At 33.9% G+C, this 26837-nt stretch overlaps 2 protein-coding genes across 2 annotated transcripts in view; both read left to right on the forward strand.

Annotated features, from left to right (window-relative positions):
* LOC113227057 (O-acyltransferase like protein-like) overlaps positions 1-15862 on the forward strand; it is an 18634-nt gene extending 2772 nt beyond the window's left edge. Inside the window, exons 3-14 of the mRNA XM_026459930.1 lie at positions 417-593; positions 856-935; positions 1869-1901; positions 7228-7421; positions 8211-8325; positions 8600-8808; positions 9070-9263; positions 9614-9752; positions 10825-11011; positions 11544-11686; positions 12507-12615; positions 15536-15862. Coding sequence (XP_026315715.1) covers positions 417-593; positions 856-935; positions 1869-1901; positions 7228-7421; positions 8211-8325; positions 8600-8808; positions 9070-9263; positions 9614-9752; positions 10825-11011; positions 11544-11686; positions 12507-12615; positions 15536-15621 — 1666 coding nt within the window. The 3' untranslated portion in view covers positions 15622-15862. The remainder of the gene's footprint in view (positions 1-416; positions 594-855; positions 936-1868; positions 1902-7227; positions 7422-8210; positions 8326-8599; positions 8809-9069; positions 9264-9613; positions 9753-10824; positions 11012-11543; positions 11687-12506; positions 12616-15535) is intronic.
* Positions 15863-18235: 2373 nt separating this feature from the next.
* On the forward strand, positions 18236-26745 carry LOC113227058 (nose resistant to fluoxetine protein 6-like). Its single transcript, XM_026459931.1, has 10 exons — positions 18236-18475; positions 19562-19853; positions 20102-20278; positions 20371-20450; positions 23455-23648; positions 24548-24662; positions 25163-25371; positions 25669-25862; positions 26482-26620; positions 26710-26745. The coding sequence occupies exons 1-10, from the start codon at positions 18262-18264 to the stop codon at positions 26743-26745; spliced, it is 1650 nt and encodes a 549-aa protein (XP_026315716.1). The 5' UTR covers positions 18236-18261.
* Positions 26746-26837: the final 92 nt, after the last annotated feature.

Consider the following 26837-nt stretch of genomic DNA (forward strand, 5'->3'; position numbering starts at 1 on the left):
AGACTTTATAACGATGGGGCACTAAAGGTATGGTCCCAGACAAAAAATACATATTTTATTTTTTTCCAACTAAACTATTACATTTATGGCAAAATATTATATGACAATAATTAATTAGGACAATAAGATCTCTCCATTGGCATTTTTTTAAAGAGGTATCGTGAAAAAAAACCATAGTTCGCAATATCGCAGATCCGATCCACTATGCGTAGCAAAGTTAAGATAAATATAGTGTACCTACCTGTCCCCAATTACGTCAATTTTTAATATTCTTAAGTAATTTCCCGAATCTCATAAAATCTGAAGCTAAAAAAATATTGTCTTAAGGCAGTCTCCATTTTTTGTCTACGTTCGTCGAAAAAACTCTACCTATTCCGATCCCTGGTTATCATTTACTAAGTATTTCTACTTTTCAGATCTGGTTCAAATAATATGGGTGCTTTACGCTTTACTGTATCTATTTGTATACCAAAACCATGCTCCATAAGACAGGCATTGCCGAATCTCATTGGTACTCAGTTGATCGATTTTGAGGAACAATTTTGCCGATTCAAAAATGACAAACCCTGGGCACCAGGGCTGTATGTGGCTATGTAAGTACTTTCCGTTTTGTTTTCATCTGTATTTCAACTGTAATTGTGTTGTATTATTCAATGTTTTAAACACAAACGTGAGATTTTACCAATATTTTTGATGTTATGTTGAAGTTTATTAATAAATAAAGCAACTCCTTTAGCAACACCATTTGTTGTCATAGAAGGTTTTTATCTACTATTAAGAATAGATTAAAAATCGGTAAGAAGGAAGAATGTATATGCAATTACGCAGCTATTAATAACAGACGTTATTTTTCAGTGTTGTCTTCAGTTTCATTGGTTTACTGGCCATTCTTAGTACAAGCTACGATATATGGAATACGGTTATTCATAAACGAGGTAAGTGCTTATAATATACCAATATCAGCAGGTATATAATATACATCCTAATATGAAGTAGAAATAGTTCTTATCTAAGAGGATATAGTCAATGTTTTAATATTTTCTTAGACTCCATACCTAGCAAAGAAAGGTTTGAAAAAGTAAGTCATTTTTCAGTTCATTATTGAGAAAAATATGCTGTAAATGTAACGCATGATATATCCAACAAAGACAATTTCTTTAAATGAATACCTGTTAATCCTGTTTTTAACAATAACATTTAATATTGTCTGCCTTTCAGACAAAATATTTCAATATTACAAAATGAATAAATTGGAAATGAAACTATTTTTCGGATCTAACAAATCTCAGTTTCGCGACCTCCACAGGTCTTGTCGTTACGGTTGACTGACATCATAAGTGACTGATCACAGAAGGGCCTGATACATTGATTTGTTTTTAAAAAACAAATACACGCGATTTCGTGTGTACGAACGTCACAATCGGGAAAAACAATGAACTCAAAATTAATGATATTTATCCGACTTATGATTTCGAAGATTTGCGATAAGGATTGATATGAGGTTCTTTGTTTTCCCAATCCGTTTTAATTATATGTCGATATTGATTAATAGATTTACTTTTCTATTTCGCGTCCCTAAGCGCATTACGTTGCGTCCACTCTTTTCAGGTTTTCGCCGATTTTATCGTGCCGTATACTCTCTCTCCCATTTCTCTGTACTTCTTAGCATCATGCACTTGGAAAACTACTTAATGTTTTGTTTGATTTGTCCATAGCATTGGAGATCTTCTACGCATATATTTAGCTATTCGAGGTTAGCCGGGATTTTGCACGCTATTATTCATCCTAATTCGTTTCCATTGTAAGAAAAATGCAACTATGTTACTTATAAGAGTACATATACAATTTTTAAAAGTTTTTTGTCGTAGCCTCACTATTTCTACTTAGGACCTGGATTGACTGATATAGTATCTGTAGTGTATTGACATAATGTACCATAGACAATATATGTCATACTGCGGCCCGCCGTTCCCGCCATGACGACACGAGACAGTGGCGTGAGCGGGCGTATATCGCACGTGTACGTGAAGCAACAAACGTTGTTTTATTGAGCTAACCCTGTACAAACGCCACAATGGCGACCCTGCCAAAGAACGTGAGTAAAATTGATAATATATCACCGTGTAGTCCCGTTCTCAGCTTTGTTTCAAAAGAAAATAGAAATGGAGATATATACCAGGATTTCAAATGATTAGAATCCATTTCATTAAAGCATATAAACGTAATATATTGGAAGTATGTATTATGATTTCAAGTGATTTAAGTCTATTTAGATAACATATATATATAGGGCGCACTATAAGTTTCCGGAACTGGCCACTTACATAAACAATATTTAAAAAGTAATTACAACATTTGAGAATGGAATTCTTTGGCTGTAGAATACAGTTTGTTTATTGACTATCACTTGTTTTTATATTGTGGCGTCATTTTAGAAATTGGTTGTCTACATCACCATGGATTTAACTCGTGAAAATTTTCGTAGTATAATTTTCTACTACTTTAAGAGTTATTAAACAGCTCAGCAGAGCTTCGCTCGGCTTCAAACTGCATTTGGCGACGAAGCACCATGCAAGACGACTATTTAAAGCTGGTTTGCAGAATTCAAACGCGGTCATGTGAATCTCAGTGACGAATCTCGTGATGGTCGCCGGTCCACTGCTGTGAACAACAAAACATCGATGCTGTCCGCCGTATGATCAATACAGACAGGCATGTGACATACCATGAGATTCGGGCATAGGCACAGGCATGAGTTAAATACAATCAATACTACACATCAATTGTTCTTATCGACAAATAGAAATGACACACCTGAGATTACCAATAGGTAAATGAAAACTACCAATAATTATTACCTAGCTAGTTGTTGTTGACAGTTTATCGCAGTAAGCGATTGTAGATGAATAGCGTTATAATTTTTGGTATTCGGCAGTTAAGGCAATTGCAATAATTGTAAGTTTTTCATTAATTACACTATATGTATGGAGTAATGTATGCGCCACCTTACTCTATACATGGATTGTAGTGGTAGTACGCAGAGAAAGACTTGAAAAGATAATGGTAAAAGTATATTAGCATAAAATAAAGGTGTTATGGTGGCAAATCTTCCCTTGATGTAGTGTATCGGTGAACAGTTGGTAACGTACTACGTCTAGATAGAGTGCAAATTATATGTTTAAATAAAAGTGTGGCACGTAGCTAAAGTAGATCGCCACGTGTGCAGGGTTATCCCGAATAATGTATGAAACCATACATTATAATTTTACATAATAATACATGTATATTAAAATAAATAAACAAAAAAGGCTACTGTTGTCTAACAAATGTTGAGGTCCAACAATTCTTGAGGTAGCACAACACAAGAGAGGTAGTTTGGTTTACCAAACGGTAACTGGGAAAAATAATAATAAAAAAAACAAACAAACCTTATAATTGATAGTTTGACTAAATGTTAAACGGTATCACAAATATACTGTCAAGAGGCAGTTTAGAGAAATCTGAACTGTACCTACAAGGGGAATTGATTTCATTACAAGTAGCCCCAACGACAATATATATATTGTCAAGAGGTAGTTTAGAGAAATCTAAACGGTACCTACCGTTACCGGTACGGTAGTTGAATCAATTTGATTGCGAGTAGCCCCAACGACAATCAATATTGTCATGAAATAGTTTAAAGAAATCTGAACGGTACCTACAAGGGGAATTACTTCCATTACATGTAACCCCAACAAAATGTCGCAAATAATTCCGTTGGAGTCTTTAGGCTGTGAGGGCGAGCCAACTTCAATTAATGCAAAATAGCACAAAGATGTCTTAGCCCAAAGCCCGTATTAAAGTTAGTCGTGTTCATGAATACTGGTTGATCAAGTCATACAACCCACATGATGATACCTTCAAGTGTTTTAATTCACATAATCATTTCATATTGGTGTTGTAATAATAAACCTAAATAAGATCGAGTAGTTACTTTATAATTACATAGGTATCCATGATAGCTTAAGTGGCAATTATTGACATATTGTATAATTTAATTTACACCTTGATTCAATAAATAAAGCGATTAGTGGATATTTTATATTGCAAAAAAAGTAAAGTTGTACTTCTTGTGTTGGATTTATTAATCCAAATAGAAAACAATGCTCTTAAGTATCTCAAAAAATAGGTACAGATATTATTTAAGTGATAAGGTGGTCTAGTGGAATTTCTATTCTAGTGCCTCTAAGTAGAACAACCGGGTTAGTCTAAATAAATACGTTTACCCCGAGTAACCTGCACTTCCTACCTATCTATAAATAATTAATTATTTATTCATTCAATGATTGATCAATAACATGAATGCATATTATTAATGTAATGTGTATATAAATGTGAGTTTGTATTACATGTTAGGCGAATATCTTTTGTCGTGGACAATCGATGATAATAGTTCTGTTTATTAGGTTATTGTACCCTAGCAAGGTATGTTTAGATACCGAAAAAAATTTTACATATATTTGGCCATTATAGAAATAACAAAGTTATTTCGCAATTATGTATAACAACCAGTATATGCAATAATAACTGATCATTCAAGTGGCTGCAACACGATCGCATTATATTGCGATGTCATTAGATTAATTACCTCCATGGCCAAACGGTTACCGTGCTGGTCAGGTACGAGAAGGTCCCGGGTTCGATTCTCGGGCCGGGTGAGATATTTATATGGTCTGCATTTGTTTGCCTCGTAAGCTTTGGTGTGATTTGTGGTTGTCTAGGTGTGTGTGCATGGCGCCCGCCATACAAGGTTTCCTTGGTGCGGGGCTGTGATTGTGTGCGTTATCAATTTAGATAGAAAACGAGTTGGCTACTTTCAGTCGTGCATCTCACTCCAAGTTGTACTAAAAGCAGTGAAAGACAAATTACTACTAAATAAAAAACTGATGAACTATCAACGCTAGTCTCATCCATGTCTATACTTAACAAGAGTGAGGACAGACTGTATATTAAACTGGGTATCAAAGTATATATGTATGTAGATTAACAATAAAGGCGAAGTAATAATGGTTAAAAGCTGTAAAAGTTGAACTTCAGTTTCAGGACCTAGCCTTCCTGTGGCTGTGAGAAGACGCGAATTCCAACGCAATTGTTGTAATTATTGATTTTCCAGTTTTGCCGCCAAGCACCCATTAAGTATATGTATAATTCTCGTAATTGACTGTTACAGCCGCATTGGTACCCAGTCAGTAAATCATTATTACTTTGAATTTAAGTCCCTCTGCTCGGATTTGGCATGACTTCAATGCCCTGCTGACCATAGCAGAACGGGGAGAGGTCGGGAAAATAAAACCGCCACGAATTAAAACTTAAAAAAAAGTCATTGCCAAAAGCCCCGCTGGAAGGACGATCTTCTATGTTATCTTAAGATGTACAATAGCGCGTCATACGCAATTATATAAGCAAAAAAGTAAATATACATACGAAAAAAGGACTACACAAGTCAAGAATTAAGAAGGAGAAAAGGAAATAGAGGGACTATGGCAAATTCATAATGAACAGGCAGGTCAACGTGTTAACGTCGAAACAGAAACAATGAAGAACAATGTAAAATACTTGGGTTATGTTTAGTACATTGTGTCAGTTAGTAATCATTATAAAAGTAAAGTAAAACATCCATGTTATTAATTTTTTATTAATTTTATTGAAATAGCGAGATGTATTGACATAATGTACCATAGACAATAGATAATATATGTCACACTGCGACCCGCCGCTCCCGCCATGACGACACGAAATAGTGGCGTGATCGGGCGTGTATTGCACGTGTGTACGTGAAGCAACAAACGTTGTTTTATTGAGCTAACCCTGTACAAACGCCACAGTATCATATAATTGATTATGTTCTTTAAAATTTCAAAAGGTACACAGAAGGTAGTATAACCCCATCATGGACAGTACTGAAATAATATCGCACACTAAAAGTCGTACTTTTCTTTATGCCGTAGTGACCATAATTATTGATTCAACATAATTATTACGCTTTATCACTGACGGCTGATCCCGTCACATTTATAGCAGCACTGTAAACTGTTCTTGCAAACGTTTCTTGCGCATTAAGTTCGAGTAAGTACGGCTATGACAGTAGTGCAGTGATTTTAATTAATTTACTTCAGCAAAATAAGTCTAAATCCATACATTAAAATAGCGTAACCCTTGCAGTATAAGAAGACAAATAAAAGTTATTATATACTAACAATTCCAAACGAAACAATTACTAATTAGATTATATTTAAGTAGTGATGAAGGTTATTTATTTATTGTTTGAATAATTAAATCACAATTAGGAAAGTAGGAAGAGAGGTGATTTTGATTACTAATAGTTTAGTTATTCATCAAATTTAAACAAAAATTAAGTAATTCGTTTCACCTAGATGGCAGAAAATATTTACCTAACTAACCTAATTTTAAGTGTGAAAACACGTTTCATTATTATTTATTATAGAATAGGGTTTCTGTAGTACACATTATTGGTTTATTGAATTACTAAAAAACTATGCATTTTTAGCATTGACTTACAAATAAATGGACGACGGGTCTAATACAAAAACCACGAAAAAAATGTCCCAAGTCAACCTATTCGAAATTTAAATTGTAATGTCATCGCAGTATCGCGCTGTCAGTCGAACAAATGAAGACTAAAGCGGAGTTTGGCGCTCTGTATACGATTTTAGCACCTTACAAGTGCGGACACTTTTTAGCGCGGACCCGACGTCCATATAATTGTAAGTCAATGATTTTTAGAGAAAAAAATGAGGAATTTTTTTACTCTCAGAAAGTTCCAGCGCGAAAATAAACTACACAACGACAAAAGGCAGTCGCTGGCGACGCAGTGACATGTACGGTCTTACATCACCTCATACAAATACGTCGGTATTCACCGTACTGTCTTGGTGTGCACATATTAAATATGTGTGTGTAACGTCCACAAATGTATCTCAAATAAATCATTCAATTTTGTCAGTACATTGTTGATATTTCTCTATGGCGAAGTAGTAGGCGGTAACTATAAAGAAAGCACTACAAGATCCATATATCGAAACAGGATAGCCCGTACTGTCCATATTTTACGGTAAACGCCGTTACTGTCCTTGAAAGGGATAATATTTATTAGATCTGCAAATTCTACAAAAATCTAGCTTTTAAATTTAAGAAAATAATAATAGTTTTATGATTTTTAAATTTCAGATCCCAAATCTCTCAGTACAATTTGCCAATCGTTCTCAATGTACACAAATTCTCGTCGTCTCATCACATATAAACCAGTTCGCGGTGCTTTAGAGTGTATCGACGGTATCAGAGCAATATCCATGGCTTGGATTGTGATTGGGCACACATTTAGTGGTTATCCACCACTTATAAATAACCTGGACTATTTTTGGGTACTTTGATGTATATTATTACCACGGAATAACAAACTAGTGGAAATGGTATCAAGCTGCGTGTTTGAACAACTAACTTTTAGTCGAGTACTTTAGTAAGTAATTTAGTCGAGTCAATCCATATCTTTCTATAATTTGTGGCGAGAAACGCCCCTACCACTCTGCAGTGCAACTTGATTCAACTACTATACAAGTGCGAACCTATTCATTTTAGTTGAGTTCTTTTAGATTCTCAAAGTTCTAAAGTATTATTTAGGCTCTTCTAAAGCTATTTCCTTAAGAAGAAAATTAGTAGCTCCTTGTTCATCTTTTCTCTGAATCCATTTTCGTATTCATAGTTTCTTTTTTTGTCACACGAATTTCCTCTTTAACCTTTCTCAAGCTTATTTATTTTTTTGCGTTGTTTGTTCTCGCAATATACTTCTTCTGTATATCGCAATATACTTCTCACTAATACACTGTACACGACTATAGTGCAAACGCTTTTTTGTGAGTTGATAGAATTTTAGTTACTAAATTACTCGCTACATCATTAAATTACTAACATAGTCCGAACTATCTACTATTGTACATCTCTTTCTTTAATCAATAAAAGAGCCCTATGTTTGAATAAAAGTACGCCAGCTTTCTACCGCATAATATGTCACTACCCATAATAGTTACTGGAAAAAGTTAGGATTCTTGGCAATTTGGTTTTCAAATCGAAATTTCCAAATCCATTCTATTTATTTCCTTTCGTTGATCACAACACGTGTGTTATATATTAAATTCAATTTCTCTTTATTTTAGTGGATTATGTCATTTAGTTCCATGTGGGTGACTACAGCCCATATTGGCGTGGACACTTTCTTCGTATTAAGCGGTTTGCTGGTTGTCTACACTACTGTTGGAAAAATTAGTAATAGTAAGTATCTATTCAGGAGTCTTGACTGTAATGTTTACATAAGTAGGCACGTGTCTTATCCTTTTATTAGCTTTTAAATATGATTTATTTCTACTTTTTCTTGATATTTTATTTTATTTTTATACTATATCCTGATTGTTTCATATTTATATAACATATTTTCATAATTACTCGAAAATGTCGACATTATATACATATATACCTATTTCATGAAATATATAATATATTCTTTTATTAGCTTATCTTCATGTTTTGCATATTACTTATTTTACAGTGAAACTATTAAAGAATCTGCATCTGTTTTACCTCAATCGATTTCTACGAATGTTTCCTCTACTAGCCGCTACTGTGTTGCTACAAGTTGGTGTAACACATTATATTTACGATGGTGCAATGTGGACTGTAGTAGCTGATGTCACAAATGAATGTAGGACGACCTGGTGGTTATCATTACTTCACGTACAAAATTTTTTTCGACCCGTAGTACGTATATTTTATTAAGTATTGTTCAATAAAGTAGTTATATGATTGCTGTTTCCTTGAGTTTATAACGGATAATCAATGTTCAGCCACCACTTACCTATAGTTCCAAATATTACGTGTTGGTTTGTTTGTTCTGTAAATTCAAAGATATTTCTAACACATTACCTTGATGTAGTAACAAAGTTAGTTCATGAATATTCAATATCTTCATGATCTGTTAAATACTTGTTCCAAATTAAGTAACTTTATTTTTATTTTCAGTGTTTATCTCATTCCTGGTATTTAGCAATTGATATGCAACTTCATATTCTGTCTCCACTGATTTTGTTTTGGGTATTATCAGGCAAAAGAAATAGCGCGTGGTCGGCTTTGATTGTGGCATTATTAGTTTCTCTCATTGCGTCATCAATTTACATATTCCTGAATAATTTTGTTGCGTCTGGTATACGACCTGTGTAAGTATTGTATTTTTATTCAAAACATAATTATATTTCAAAAATATGTGCTGTAGTTTTTACAATATTAACAGTCCGATAAATAGTATTTTCATTTTTTTTTTCTGACCTCGTTATCATAAACCCGAAACTTCACACTCTTGGACACGGATCTAAGGGACGGTATGGGCTCAGGTTTGATTCACTACGATGTTCTTCACGTTGTTATAATTAAATAACTGCATATAATGTAAAAAGACATAGTGACGATAGCCCTTTCAATGGGAGCCAGTCGAGGATCTTTAACTTAGAAGAAAAGTTTCTCCGTGCTAGGCAATTTTTGTAGATTATATAAACTTTTCTGATTTCAGAGTGAGACCAGGAGAGAATCAAAGATACACGAGATATTATTATTACAATACGTTAACAAGATGCTCACCTTTCTTTGTCGGGATGTGCTTCGGGTATTTGATCCACTTTTGGCGAGAAAAGAATATTCGATTAACAAAGGTAAGCTTAAAACAGTTGGCAGTTTATGATACAAATGAAAGGTGTACATTATTTTGTTTCGTCTCATAACCACTCATTTTAATCCTAAACTTTTAGGAAAATGTGATATAACATAACATCATTTCGTAAATCTCTCATAAAAAATTGCTCATGGTGTTGAAAGTAAAAAAAAGTCAATTGAAGTTTTATGACACACAGAAAAAGTACGCTAACCACTAACTCGATCTGTAGATCAGTTGGCAAAGCGACATATAGTATAGCGTGGATACGAGTTCGAGTCCTGTCGGGTCGAAGGAACTTTTCTTTGTGATCGATTTTTGTATTAATAATTTATGTTTCTTATGAAGACGGATGAAAAATCTGACTACAAATTTGACTTGTATTCAACTAAAATTTATAATAATTAAATTTGCCGAGAGAGAAGAAAGATTGGCTGTCAGGCAGCCGGCGCGGGCGTCGCAAACCACAGAGTAGCGGTCGCTAGTGATGTGCATTAACAATTTATAACAGATTAGTGAACTTATTTCACAAAAAAAAAAAATGAAAATCCTGGTAGTAAAACAACGTGAAATTCAAAAATCTATTTCAGATTATAGGTACTTGAGATTTGTCAATTTATTTGGCAGTGTAGAAACACTCTCTCTCTCTTCTCTGATCTTTACGATTTAAAGCTCTGAATGACAAGCATGTCCCTTAATAGCAAGCGCACATTGACTTACAATTATATGGACGCCGGGTCCGCGCTAAAAAGTGTCCGCACTTGTAAGGCGCTAAAATCGTATACAGAGCGCCAAACTCCGCTTTAGTCTTCATTTGTTCTACTGACAGCGCGATACTGCGATGACATTACAATTTAAATTTCGAATAGGTTGACTTGGGACATTTTTTTCGTGGTTTTTGTATTAGACCCGTCGTCTATTTATTTGTAAGTCAATGCAAGCGCACGACTATTTTATCCCGTCACTTATGTATCATAAAAAATGTACAAAATGCCAACAGTTGCGTTGATAGATATTCTCGGTATTGAACACAATTTGATGAAGATTGCATTACAGAAATTATTGTTTTATAGATCTTGAATTGTACATTATGGATCGTCAACTTACCTGTACTGTGGCTGGCTCTCTATGCGACTGAGCCATTGAAAAATGCTGACTTTGATAACCAAACTTTTGAGAACTTTGCTAATTCCTTCATGCGACCAGTGTGGGCTCTCGGGCTTGGCTGGCTTATACTTGCATGCGCTGAGGGTTACGGAGGTGAGAAATTTACAAATATGGATTTTTATGTGCAGAATATTTTTGTATATTATACCTATGTTGCTGAAGATGACTTTATACTAATTCATTAAATTCTATGAAGTTAAAAACAATTGAATATCGCGGAAGTGAAACATCGTGATTTTCAATAGACTTAATATTACAATTATAAAGCGACATCTCCGGTCAGCCGCTGGTAGCTGTAAAGTTACAGCCTGGTTGAATGAAGAAAAGCTTTCATAGATTTCTCACCTACCATCCAAACAAAGATCTGCAACAAGCACATAGAAAAAAACCGTAAGATCTGCTGGTTTCTTCCGCAGCTCAGTTGGGAGGGCATCAGACACGGTATGCTCAAGGCACTGGTTCGAATCCAGCCCTATCGAAGGATTTTTTCTTACTTTTCGATCTTTATATTTAATGATTATTCTATGAAGTATTTTAAAAAAATTGGTGTGTACGTATCTATTCATAACTTACCTAATGTTACCAATCTCTTTGTTGAGTTAAATTTTAATACCGTTAAACACAGGCCCAATCAACTGGTTCTTGTCACTACGAATGTGGAAACTGCCGTCTCGACTTTCGTACGCGATATATTTGTTGCATGTGCCTATACAATACGTTACAATAGGAGCAGCTTCGCAACACATTTACTTTTCTGCATTCAATTTTGTAAGTATTCACTATTTTATGATCTGTCTTTTAATAGTTACAATGTAATAGGTGAATGTAATATTATGTATATCAATATAATTAAAAGGGCAATTTTTAATCTAATAATTACAGCACAGGTTTTCTTTTTGGCATTTTTAATCTTAATTTATCGTAGAACCGTGGTAGCCAATGGTTTGACTTGACCTACCGCCTCTCAAGCAGAGGCTGTGGATTGTGAATCCGGGCTCGTGGATCATGAATTTCTCGGAATTTACATGCGAAATGTAATTTATTTATTTTATTTTTTTTTTGATTTAATTTTTTTAATTAACTGCCTCTGTGGCCGAACGGTTACCATGCCGGACTGCCACGCAGAGGTCCCAGGTTCGATTCCCGGGCTGGGAGAAATATTTGTATGGCCTACATTTATTTCTCTCGTGAGTTTGGGTGTAATTTGTGGTTGTCTATGTGTGTCCATGGCACCCGCGACACAGGGTTTCCCTAGTGCGGGGCTATGTTGAGTGTGTGCGTTATTATTATTATTATTAATTTGAAATTTGCCGTGATCTTTTCAGTGAGTGGGTGAAATTAAATAAACTGGATTCATCCCCTAATTTGCCACCTTTAGAGGTGGAATATTTTCTTCAAATTTGAATGGGACTACTACTGAAGTACCTTCTTTCCAACAAATAAGAATTTTCGAAATCGGTTCACAAATGCAGGAGTAATCGCGTAACTTGCACATAAAAAACACATTGGAATTGAGAACCTCCTCCTTTTTGAAATATAAAAAAATAGTAAAATACAATTTGTTCATTTATATCCAATTGTTTTTCAGATTTACATATTCTGCAGTCAATTTGTAATATATTTCATAGTCAGCTTTATTTTTACCATTCTGATTGATTCTCCGTGTGCCACACTTTTTAAAGAGTTTTTAGGAAGTGGTAAGTTTTTAAATCTATGTCAATGAATGTAATTTGTTCACGAAATCGAATACTGTCGTTACCCAAAGTTGTTGAATTTAGAAAATACGATTTGAAAATTAAACAAAATGCTGTATGAAACCAATAATTATTCGTAATGCAAGGCTGCAAAGTTGTTGTTTGACGCGAGCGCCTGAGCAAGTGAAGGATACAAAAATTCAACATGGTTACTTTGCGTGATCGAAGGCTTTTGTTGGACTTGTGTTTCCTGCACAGGCTCATTAATGGACTGGTCCAATGTAGTGATTTACACGAATGCATTTCTCTGAGTGTCCCGTATAAATATCCTAGAAACGCAATAACAAAAATTTTCTATACCCCCCTTGTAAAACCAATCTTGGCCTTCAATCCCCTTTGACTAGGATTTTGAACGAGTACAATACGATTAACAGTAAAATTGAGGACTTAGATGTGTACCACGACGGGATAAATATTTTTGTCAATAAAATTTCAAAATTATTCAAATTCGAGCAGTAGGTATTAATAACGTTAATTTAAATTAATTTAATATAAGTTGTTTTAGTAACCCTTCTATTATAAATGCTATGTACACCGTAATTGTCATATGTATCAGATGTAATTCCGTATGTTGAATGTTGAAATGTTGTAATATATATGATGTGGTAGTACTTAATAAATAAATAAATAAATAAATAGATACTAAGGTTGAACCACAAGCAAAGTGAGTGGTTCAAAAATAGAATCCTGAGCGTAGAGAGGGTTTCAAGTCACAAGACGCAAAACAACTTTGTTGCCGAGCGAAACACACAACTTTTCACCTCACTATAGCGAGGAAAATGGTAGATGAAAGAAAAATAGGTGAACTGTAACAAATCAGCTTTAAAACAACTAAATTAGTTATTTCGTTTTTTTATTAGTTGTCAATTTAATCTCAACAACAAAAATACACAAACGGATTTATATTACATATTAGCGTACTAGATGCGGCGTTCCCTAAACTCGTTGTGTTTCACTGATGTGCGGTGAAGAAGCTGCACATAATTTAGTTGGTTGTTAAACATTTAAGGTGGTGGACGTAGATGCGGACCTCTTTGAAAATTAATTTATTAATTATTTGAAAATTAGTGATTTATTACTTGATCACATTTCGCTATATGATTAATCAAACTGTGTAGAATTGTGTGAACATAAATTTAAAGTTTTAAATTATTCACATTGATTCGGTAAGTAATGTTGTGGTTTTTGATCAATTAGTGCATTATAATCTTTGATAATCGCGACATAGTATACAAAGTTATACACTATCCATCCCGTTTTGCAAGCATGTGATGACGCTTATTGAAATAAGACAAAACATAAATCATAGATGAATAAGCAACAAAGTGTTCTGACTACACTATAACAGAGTAAGTATGTATAGTATGATTATAACAATTACTAAGGTTACCAAAATTAAAAAATATAAAAAACTGGGCTGAACGATACCTATGTACTTAAGTAGAGTGCATGGTTTAATGATCTTTGCCTTTCCTCAAGGAAAAGTACATAACATAACATCAACTCGACTGTTTTTCTTTACTTTATTTGTTGTTCTTTTTAGTAATATAATAATTGTAAATAGTAAGCGGAAGGCCCCTAGGTCAAAGAAAAATGAAATGTATTGCGCAAATAATAGCGACTTTGCCAGGGGCTTTACGTTAATTCCCCAACTATGGACAAATATTATTGGTAAACACTCAATATTATCTGCTTGCCTAGCTCATTCCCAATAGATAAAGTTTATCGCTGTCCACGGTACTGCGGTGCTGATGCTTTTTGGCAAAATTCAACATTAAAACAAAACCCTATCACCATTGATAGTGTTTTGTATGGAACACACAGTTACTGTGAATAGAGACTATCACTATTGGTAGTGTAGTTTGTGTGGAACATAAATAGTTGCTGTGAAAGTTCTTGAGTGCGCCACAGTCCATCGTCAAGTACGAATTTTAAAAACCTTCCACGCTAGCATGCAAAAAATGCTTTTGCGCACAGATTTCTAATGAAAGAGAAAGCCTTTCCGAGCTATTGAGATGAAAAGTATAATGTATTCTCGTTTATAAATGGATAATCTTGATGTACATCTAGCACACAGACCAAATAAGTACTAGGTCTAAAATAATTATTTCAAAACATTCGTTTTAAGATTTAGAAACAGCAATGTGTAAATGTGAATAGGTTCTTATGTAACGACTCCGATGGTCGTTCGTTTTCGTAAGCTTATTTTAATATAATTGATTATTTATTATTTCTCATTTTAAGTAAACTTTTGTAACCTGTCTTGAGAAATAAAAGTCTTAAACCATATACACATATTTGTAATTAAGCAAGCAGATCCATTCAGTACTTTTTGAATTTTCTCAATTCCACAATTTTCATGTGCGATATATTGTCATTTATATTATATGACATATCGCACTTGACAACTAACATAGCATTATCTAAAAATTTGCGCTATGTTATATTTTGTTTCAAAATTGCGATATATTAATAATTTATCAGCAAAATTTCGCTATATTTGCATGTCATTCGTATACGATTTAATTTCAAAGTGACAGGACAACACTGTCGCTTTGAAATTAAATAGGTAATATTAATATAACTTAAAGCAATTTAGGTATAATAGTATGTTAGTTCCCATGGGCGATAGTACGATGGTTAAATTGATTTTTAATTTTCGAAAAAAAATGCTTATTTTCGTGTATGTTTGCCACGTCTGATTCCATATATGGGTCTCTAAATGATTTTTATACGAATAAACTAAATATATGGTTTTATTGAATGAGTACATTTAATATTCATTGATGAAACATTTTAGATAGGTAATTGTTCTCCAAACCACCTGTTATTTTTTTGTAAACATTGTATTATTATTTTTCAGGTATAAAAAAATCCGATTCAGACCAAAGAGGTGACGACAAAGCACTCGAAACTCAACATATGACTGGTCAGCAAAAAACGAATTAACCAATAAGCAAAATTAAAACGCAGTATGATGTATTCTAATGATTATGAAACCCATATACATATTTATTATCTACGTCAGTGTAAACGAAAACGCCAGTTATTTTTATACATTTTTTAAATTTAATTCTTTGTGATTTCTTGTAATTGGAATACAGAATATATAAAAATCAACTGATAAAAAGAACCAATTCATTGTGTTACTCAATTCTGAAGCTCAAAACAGACAATTTATATAAGCGGTAATGATTTTCAGTGTCGTTTTCAGTCTTTTTCATGGACCATTTATTCAAACATGTTTATTAAAAAATAAAAAATAAAAATGTTACTTTGTACTAACTACGGCAAAAGGTTAATAAGTTTTGAGGAAATGCAAATTTTTAACAAACTGTCTTCAAATATAAGAGTGTGGTGTCATTTAGTTAATATACATCTAAATTTGTATTAATAATATTGTTTATCACTATTTGCAGAAATAAAGATTTCATTTGTATAATATTTTTAACTATTTAGTAATGTAAAGTTGGAAACAATTGAACTCCTACTAACATGTTTGTATCAAATGTTAGTATTTCTGTCTAATTTAAATATATATATATAAATATAAACGTGCTTCTCTCATTTTTTAATACCATTACCGAAACTAATATGATAAATGCAAAAATAACTCTGTTACGTTTTCACGTGTAAACCGCTGAACCAAATTTGATGTATTTTGGTACAGAGATAGATGGGACCTCCTAGGTCCATCCTCCTACTCAAAAATAAACCTTAAAATACGAGAGATATAGGATAAAGGCTACTGCATGTACTTATCATACACAGATTATCGTATAGATATACAAATATACACTTCACGCGTATTTCCCGTTTGAATTTATCATCATCAATGTTATCATTCACGATCGTCGGTTATATTTTTTTGTAGAATAATATATAATAAATGTAATACATTATCAATGCTATTAATCACATTTTAGTGAGATTAGATTGATAGTTAGTGAGAGTAGTAGATAGTAAGTTATAATCAGAAAAAATAAAAGCACACTTAGACATAGGATTTAACACGACAGTGGCTGGATAATTATTTCGATGAATAAATCTGAGTTTAACTCTGTCAATTACACACACATCTCTTAGCATCAAATTAGTACCCAAATTAGTAACCACATTAGTACATTAGTACTGGTAGTAGTGTCCGAGACTGGACAAATCTAGAAAACTCGGACCCATTTAGGATGTCGAGAAAATACAAATATCGCTTGTAGACCTAGAGACAAAATGATCCCTGTGACATTTCGGACCGTCATTTCTCGGATTCGGAACTGGGGTTCTACTCTCATTCTCCGTCTGACGTCCGTCCGAAAAAATAACTGTTAAATAAGTAATATTCGACGAGTGTTACTTATTTGACATTTATTTTTTCTCCATCACCGCGTATCACGCGGCGCTCAAGATGCAGCGCCAACTGGACATGCTTCCTACCTGGCTGGATGACTGGCGACTCTCGGTCAACGTCACCAAAACCCAGGCGATCAGCGTGAGCACCTCGAAGAAGATGCCACCGAAGCTGACACTGATGGGCCAGCCTATCGAGTGGTCCCCCACGGTGAAATACCTAGGGGTGACAATCGATAGAAGACTATCTATGGCCCATCACATCAAGAACGTCGTGCAGAACACCCGCGCAGCTTGCGCACTCCTGCGACCGATTCTCAAGTCCCGACTCCCACTAAGAGTGAAACTCGGAGTGTATAAGACGTGCATCAGATCCCGCCTAACATATGCAGCCCCAGCATGGTACGCGCTGGTAGGAGAGTGCAACAGGCAGCGACTCAGAGCTCAACAGTCGCTGACCTTGCGGTGCATCACAGACGCCCCACGATACGTGAGAAATGATGTCATCCAACGGGACTTGAGCATGGAGAGCCTCGACAGCTTCGTTGAACACCTGGCCAAGACCATGTCCCGGCGCGCCGGACAATCCCTGTATAGCCATATACAGGGACTGGCACCACACCGAGCCCAACACCCTGACGAGAAACTACTTCCAAGGGACCTACTTGGGCCCGAGGAAGCCCCACCGGACTAGACACCAGCTGCTGAAGATGGTTGAGAAACCTGCCGGCCCACCGGCAGGGACTCCCGTCTGAAGCAGCCCACCCTATAGCGACACCCAAGGGTTATACCCAACCAAAATTTAAAAATTTATTTTTTATTAAAAAAGTAAAATAATCGGCCTGTGGTTTGAAAAAACACTGCATTCTTTTGGGATTTCTACTTGTGTTCCGTTAAATGTATGTTAATGGTTTGTAGGTATATATCTCGTCGACAAATACATAAAGACGCTTGTACTTAAGGATAATCTTATAAGTATTTTAACTATAAAAAAATTAAAGCAAAATTATTAAAAATGTGACTTGTATTGCACGATCAACAAGGACGTAATAAAGATATAAATATTTCTTACAATTTTGATTATTGGTGTGGATAAGATTATAAATTGAAAGTCATTCGTATTATAGAAGCCCTATTTAAACTTTACTGCAAATAGCATTATTAATAAAAAAAGACACCGTGATTATCACTAATATCAGCTTTGTTATTTTTGTGACTAGTTTGTTATTTGTAATATTTAAAAAGATGATATCAATTAAAGTAATTTTTGTGGTATTATGCACAATAGTGTCAATTGACAAAGTAAATAGTCAGCAAAATAATAGAATGATTGATACTGAATGGGACACCAAACATCCACCTTTTGATCCAAATATTTACGAGGAAATTTTAGATCCTGTGTTATGTGCAAAACAACTAGAATATTTGATTTTGAATGATACGCTTTTGATGATGATGTGTAAGTACTGTTTATTTATATTTTGTGAATAGCAAGTCAATGTTATACTGGGTGTTTATTTATTAGCCATGACACAAATTCTATGCATTGATCGTATAAGACAGCTTCGATTGTTAATGATGTTTAGTACTCGTAGTTGCTGTAAGATAACCATCAAAATGATTTTTGACCTCTTCTAAGTTCCTAAAAATTCAAGTTCTTATAATTCCACTTGAGTAAATATAAACGAAATATTTATTTTTAAAGTTTCGAGATGTTCGACAATAATATAATAAATTATCTTCGAAAAGTGTGATCAGTTACAAGTTGGAGTATCGGATAGAAGAAACGCTTTTACTAATTTCGGCGAACTGTTTCGGTCTTCTCCTAATGCTTGCAGTCTGCTTTCGATTGGCCAAACGAAATAAAATATATAAAGATACACAAATTTGGAGCCCTCGTGGAGATTACCATGGAATTTCAGCATGCTGACTGATGAAATATTTATTATTTATAAATATTTATACCATTCAGCACTCATCTGGACTTTTACTGCGATACCGTGCTACCTTCAGCTATTGTAATTAGTATCTGTCGCAAAAGCCTGCTGGTATAATCTTCTACGAAAACGGGGCAGAGAACTAGCATTGAACGCAACCTTTGTGAACACTGTAGTTTCCTTCAAGTTCTACGGACACACGGGCGGCACAGGTTTTATCTAATACAGCAAAAGCCTCAAATACACCAAATTCGGTCAGTGCTTGAACTCCATGATTCTTGAAGTGGAAACGCCGGGGTTTATATGTAAAACACCTCGTGAAAGAATGCTTTAGCTATCCAAAAGATAAACTTTCTTCCCTTTTCTGAAAGGGTTTAGGGGGACTCTTTTTAAATAAAAACATAAACAATATAATCCTTTAATTTAATACCATGTAAATACGATTACGACTACGGTAACTATCAAAGCAAAAAAACATTTGGAATCATTAACTAATATTAACTACAATGCAAAACACCCAATATATAATATGTTGAGGTACTGATATTTACTTTCCATCAGGTGAAATTGTAGACAAACCTAAGTGTATATAAAAAACATACTTACAGTTCTCGAGGCAGGCCCTAGGGTACCGAGAGGGATTCTGCAAGGAAATCTGAAAGATTTAGGAAATTACCGCCAATGCCTTGGTATTAACAGAGAAATCGATGACATGGTTATTGAAGGGAAGTATTGCCAAATAGAAATTGGATTATCAGATCTTGCAAACTTTGGAGATGCGACTGAATTGGGAAATGTTAAAATAGCTGTTGATACTGTAAAGGATGAAATAAATTCATATGAAAGACTACGAAACAATTTCGAAGTTATAAATGGCATAAAGAGTAAAAAAACTTTAAGGTAAGAATCAAATTTAAAATATATTTAAATTTTCTTCTATTATATATGATATTACTTTAATAAAACAGTAATTATGTCAACATTTTTGTAGTTACTGAGGAAATTAAACTCATTGTTTTTGTTAATTAACTGCTCTATGAATATAATAAACAATTGACTACATTAGAAGCGGTGAAGTTTACAAAACAATATGTTTGCGATATGTTGGAAGCGTAAATATGTATTTACTAAATATTTATCCTTTTTAGGACAGATGCCGTTCATTTAGGAAATTTACGCTTTACAATATCTATTTGTTTACCAAAGCCTTGCTCCACAAAACAGGCGTTATCCAATCTCATTGGAACTGAGTTGATCAATTTTCAGGAACGATTATGCCGATTCAAAAATGACAAACCTTGGGCACCAGGGGTTTATGTAGCTATGTAAGTAATTTTTGTTTTTCAATCAGTATGAGGAAAAGATTTAAGAATATTTATAAAGTTCTTCATTTACCAATAAATGGTTTTGTTTTCAGTGTGGTCTTCAGTTTAATAGTTCTGCTGGCCATTCTTAGTACAATTTACGATGTTTGGAATACTGTCATTCGTGAACGAGGTAAGCGTTATAGGTATATCATTAAATACATCATTATTTTCGGATTGCTAATGTTCACGTCTTAGACGGTATGGTCAGTATTAACGTTTTTTGAGCCACCGAACCAGCTAATGGAAGGTTGGAAGAATCACGTGGTTTTGAAATTTGTTTACAATTAGAAATATTATAAATGGTACATGATGTTTCCAATAAAGTTCCTGTCTCTAACTTAAAACCTATTATAATCCCTGTATAGTTAGTGACTGTAATATTACAACTTTAAGTCTTATAATGATTTCTACTTTACTAAACCACGTATGAGATAAATATTGATCTACGATTTTCAAATTAGATGTGTTCCAATGTTGTAAAATCCATGTTTTCATAAACAGTTTTAATTACTGTGTATCATAAATCATGTTTTTGCTATGTACACCTCTTTCCACAAACATCTTTTTTTTGTTAAAGTCTCTCAAAAGTACTCTTTCTATTCTGTATTTCCCTGGACTTCTTGGCTTCAGGTCCTAGACGACATGCCAAACAAAATTATTTCATCTGTTCAAAGTATTGGAGATCACGTACGTGGTATTTTTATTGTTAGAAATCATTATCATTTTTATTGTAGAAAAACCCTATTACTTTGGGTATTTACGCTTGTACAAATTATATCAAGTCTTACTTTTACAACACAAGTACGCTGATATAATTTGTATAGTAATTATTATAAAAAAATATGTTTTGCCCTCCTTCATCTACAAGCAAAACTAAGCTCAAATGAAAAATTAAAAAAAATTTTTTTTTTATAAAAGTAACGGGATTTACTTGCGTAGTATTTTAGTCGGTAGCGGTCTGAGTAGTTTCAACCATAATCGATGGTCTAAGTCAGGGGTTGAATGCAACGTTCGCGACCGCGTTACGTCTAGCACTGCGCGCTGCTCTGCGCGCGCGCCGATGACGCAGCCCGCAGTAGGGAACTCGGGGGGCTGATACGTTGCGTCAGCGCGTCCTGAAACTCTTCTTCGCTACCCTGCCCTCCTAACTAAGAGTGCAGAAACTAAGTCAAACCTGTTTTCGACAAACACGTGGTTAAAGAAAATAATTTAAAATTTACTGTAGCTTCAAAACTACGCAAGTTACAGTGACATAACATATATCAATAGAAAGGTAAAAAAATTAAGAATTGTAAGGTGACATATTTATATATGTATGTTAAGGTTATGTATGACAATATTTCAAAAATATACTTATGTTTAAGAACTGCTCTAGTAACACAACTGATCCTCCTAACCATAACGGCAGTAAGTACCCTAGATACTGCACTTATTATTAGATAAATATCATACTGCTAATTAATCTAGAAACTACATATTCAAAAACAAATGAATAATAATATATATAATAAATAACTGCAGTATCTATTAAGTTACTGCAGTTTTTGTTAAAAATACACTTCATATTGATGTTACATATTTTCTAATGTTTTATATTGTTAGTATTTTCTTACTAAACATCGACGTAAAGTGGCAGCATGCTGCATTGCTTGAGGTTTTTGAGAATATCGGCGGCCTAATTTCCCCCCTGCACTTTTTTCTTTCCTCTTTTCTCGCTTCCTTCCCTTCTGTAGTGTTAGCAACAACTGAGTAATGCCACTGGTATTACAAGCGTACATGATAGGCTACGGTAAGTTTGAGTCCCAGTTTTGTATACAGAACTGCTTACTCAAGGATAAATGATTTCTATTTCTAGTTCCCAAGTCGGCAAAGTGTTAATTGGATTGAGAATATAAAGAGATGATAAAATATTGTATTTTATATAGATATATTAATTTCGTACATTCATGAAATTAGAACGAAACAAAGAAAATTCCGGTATTATTTATTTGTTCAAATCCCAGATATATTATTCCCAGATGTATGAACCCTTAATCACATTTCGATTGACAATAAACAATATTAAAAAAAATCAAACCTTGCCTTATATTGAAGTAAGTTAAAGTTCAGTCTCCTTATAACAATTACTTAGTTGAGGAACTATAATTTGAGATCACGTTTCTTCATTAAAGAACTATATTATTATTATTAATGCTATGACAAGTGCTATAACATTCAGTCTTTTCTGATTAATTATTTTACTTGAGATTAAGTTTATATGTCATAAATAACACGTTTTCACAAGTATTTATAAATATTACGCATTACACACAGGAAGCTCAAAAGTTGCTCAAAATGATTATGTGATTTTTATCGATTTGACATGTAATAAAAAGAAGTTTAAAGTCATTATATTGTATTTAAAACACATATTTTTCGTTGTATTGAAAATTAATTGCAAAAAATATAATATTAATGGGATTGGTCGTCATAAGACCAATCGTCATCTTCATTATACCTAAGTTGATGTTGCGTATGATGCTTCCGGCAGCAGAAGTTCCTATCTGGTATTAGCATTGTACTGCTCAAAAAAGGATCAGAATTTAACAAAAGTCTGTGTAAAATGTACCTGCGGGTCTTATCTATTTAAAAACATTATCAAGAATAAATAAGTTTTAAGTCACACACAAAATCATAAGTTAACTAGGCTCAACTGATATATATTTATATATGTAACCTTCTGTGGACACTTCCTGTATTACAGGGTTCTCTTGGGAATTTTGATGCGTGAGTTAGAGCCAAATATAGATATTGTTTTTGTTTTAACGATTATGTATTTAACTCAATTTCGTTAAAAATGCTAGTTACTGCACTTTCCATTAGGACGGCAGAACAGTCCAGCACACAAAGCTCACCACGTCGTTACTACTAACATCGAAGACATGGCTTCCAGGTCGGTGGAGAGCTCCTTCCTTCATCTCTATTAAAATTTGGTCACCTACTTATTTCAATAGCCTCTCGGATTTTGCGAGGCACAAAATACTTCTCTCGCGCTCCTTTTGTCCCTTTACTTTTATACTATAATATGTGATAACCGCGTTAGTTTTCATAATAAACTAATATTTATGTATTAAATAATTAATTATTTATTTCAGATCCGAAATCTCTTAATACAATTTATCAGTCGTTCTCAGTATATACAAATACTCGTCGTCTGATCACATATAAGCCGGCTCGCGGTGCTTTAGAGTGTGTCGATGGCATCAGAGCAATATCTATGGCTTGGATTGTAGTGGGACACTCATTTGGTGCTGTTCCAGCACTTATAAATGAGTTGGACCTTCTTCGGGTACTTCATTTCTCTTTCTATTTTTGAAAAATAAATTGCGTTGTATTCGATAAAAAAATACGCCATTTTTCTACCACTGGCATATTTTTTCTTTCAGTAATATGTGTTTGAGTATACCTATCTAATTATTAAAAAAGAAGGAAAAATTAAGAAAATTTTACTAGTGACAGGATTCGTTTTATGTATTATTACATGCAGAATCCACTTGAGTCCAATCCACCGGCTGTTTTATTTCTACAGCAAAGTAAAACTCTATTGCGTGTTGGTTTAAAAATTGGAGATAGCATAACATAGGAAACTTACGATTTTATATGCTTTCTCCGGCGACATATTTGCGATGTTAAGAATTTCGTAACATTGTATATATTTACGAAGAAGCTTGTGTTTGTTACATCTCTTCTGTGTATTTGTATACGTATACGTTTGGTTTTGCGCAATTTAAATTTATCTATTACTCAAACTGATTGTTTTATTTGTCTAATTATTATCAATATATTTTTTTTAATTCAGTGCCTAATTGTTTGTTGAATTTAAATTTTTTAACCTAAATAATATTTTGATTGTGGTGTGCCGATTTATGACGCGCCATGGCAGAATAACGGCAAGTGCTATGTAATTTGCATAGTCCTCAGATGCTGAGTCATGGACCCCTTTGACATGTTTTCATGTTTGAATCTTTTTTCATTTCTCCCTCTTTGTTTAATATTTGTAATTTACGTTCATGTCGATTTTTTTTATTTATGTGTATTGGTGGCGCTAACCACTTACTATCAAGTGGCCCATTACACTATTTGCCTGTTTAAAAAAACAGTTTAGAACTTAGCTATTGCAGAATACAGTACTTGACTGCAACAATTATTTAATTTACCATTAATTAATTTATTCTTACTTTATTGTAGTGGGTTACGTCATATGATTCCTTTTGGTTGACTACAGCCCATATTGGTGTGGACACTTTCTTCGTGCTAAGCGGTTTGCTGGTTGTCTACACTACTGTTGGCAAAGTTAACAGTAGTAAGTATCTATTTAAGGTTCTTGTATCTGAGGTTTATATGATTACACAAGGCCTTATAAATGTTGGTCTCAACGAGTATTATTTTATAAATATGATACACTTTAATTTATTATATCTCACTAATTATTCGCTATAGAGCAAGACGCAAAGCGCCAGATTCCAGCTTGTATTTTAAAATTTGAAGCATCGATGTGACACACGTTTTTGAGGAAATCATGACCGTCATGTTGGCTTACACTTTGTTTCGTAAATGAAAAAGGTATTATTTACCTGCAAAATTTAACAATAATATTTCATACTGTTTTGCATTATGTTTTAAATAAATCGCAGCCCACATGGACGAATGGCATAAGCGGAGTTACGTCAAAAACATTTATTACTCCATTAGATACAGTAAAATATAACCCACATCCTCTCCAATTCTTGTAACTCTATCGAGGATATAGATTATATTTAAATTCTTTTATGTATCTAATGGCAGTATTTGTTTATCTTACAGTGAAACTGTTAAAGAATCTGCACCTGTTTTACCTCAATCGAATTCTACGAATGTTTCCTCTACTAGCCGCTACCATATTGCTGCAAGTTGGCGTATTACATTATATTCTTGACGGGCCAGGATGGCTTATAACAGCTTTGCAAACAAACGACTGTAGAACAAACTGGTGGTTAACACTACTTTATGTGCAAAACTATATTCATCCAATGGTGCGTATTATTGTGTCATTCTATTTTGTTAGTTTATTGTTAAATTTAATAATTTTACGAACTCACCTGTGATTTTCTGTACGTGTAATGTTAATTCATCAATATTCAAGAATTTTAAAATAGTTCTTTTAATTGGTTAAGCATTTGTTCCATTGTAAAGGTAATGTTTACTTTGGAAAAGAACCTACTTTTTCGTGGGTTTATTTCAAAAAACAAATATTGGCGACTTGAAAATTAATTCATTTCCAATGTGTAACAATCGTGAAAACCTAAGAATTCGATTACGTTTACTTTCAGTGTTTGGGTCACACCTGGTACTTAGCAATTGACATGCAACTATACATTCTGTCTCCACTGGTTTTATTCTGGGTATTGTCAGGCAAAAAAAATCGCGCTTGGTCGGCATTGATTATTGCAATATTAGTTGCTGTCACTGCGACATCAATTTACGTCTTTCTGAATGATTTCATTGGTTCCTTTGTACAACCCGCGTAAGTATTGTATTTTTATTGAATAAATCACTTACACATATATGAAAAAAAGTATATCGTAACTTTTACTACGTTTGCAGTTTCGATTCATGAATAATATTTTTTTCTTCTTTCCCACTGCACAAACTTACCCTATACCCATAACATCCCGCCGTTGAGCACGAATAGGCCATAAAAGTCTATACTACACATTGTCAAGGGACCCTTACTCTTACTTAGGGAGGTGCAATGAAAGTTAGTAGGTTAGGGTTCTGATTCAGGGCGACTTTGAGCGACCCGATCTGCCGCCTCCTGCGGTCCTGTCGACGCGCAAGAAACGCGGAGAACAGTCGTATCGTTTCGGTTCTCTGGTTTGCGCAGCCATTTTGTCTTGCTATATCGCCATACTATACAGTGAAGGAAACGAAGTTTTGTTGTGCCTGATAGACATGTACAAAGATATGCCATTCTTAACTATTTTTGTAATTGGATAACTAAACATGTACATGCTTTGAAGATTCATTGGGGTGGTTTTTGGTGAGATTGCAAAAGAGATATGGTAGGTAAGTTTTTCTTAATGAGATAGCTTAGGTGATAGCACTGCTGCTGCATAGATTTATATCATACTTTTCTAATTCAGATTGGCCATAGAAGTCGTCCTAAAATACGCTAGATACTATTACTACAATACATTCACAAGATCTTCACCTTTCTTTATCGGGATGTGCTTCGGATACTTGATCCACTATTGGCGAGAAAAGAATATACAATTAACAAAGGTAAGTCCTTAGCGGTTCAAGGAATGAATTAAATGAAACAATTATTCTATTACGTTTGATAAAGCTTTGTTTAAAATAAAATGTTCTAGGTATATTTGGAAAGGAAACCACGCTCAGTAATATAATGTTCCGAATTTATTCATATTCATACTATTAATATTCATATATATCATTCTTAGCTCATGCTTGGCAGAGACAGACGTGTCTGCCAGCATTT

Source organism: Hyposmocoma kahamanoa, unplaced genomic scaffold (genome assembly GCF_003589595.1).
Source record: "Hyposmocoma kahamanoa isolate Upper Pololo Valley unplaced genomic scaffold, ASM358959v1 202, whole genome shotgun sequence".
In the NCBI taxonomy this organism is placed as follows: Eukaryota; Metazoa; Arthropoda; class Insecta; order Lepidoptera; family Cosmopterigidae; genus Hyposmocoma; species Hyposmocoma kahamanoa.

Bases quoted from the DNA above. Each gene is read 5' to 3' on its own strand.
- LOC113227058 (XM_026459931.1), top strand. From the start codon at position 18,262: ATGATATCAATTAAAGTAATTTTTGTGGTATTATGCACAATAGTGTCA. The intron at 18,476-19,561 runs GTAAGTACTGTT...ACATACTTACAG, and splicing joins TACGCTTTTGATGATGATGT to TTCTCGAGGCAGGCCCTAGG. The intron at 26,621-26,709 runs GTAAGTCCTTAG...AAAATGTTCTAG, and splicing joins AGAATATACAATTAACAAAG to GTATATTTGGAAAGGAAACC.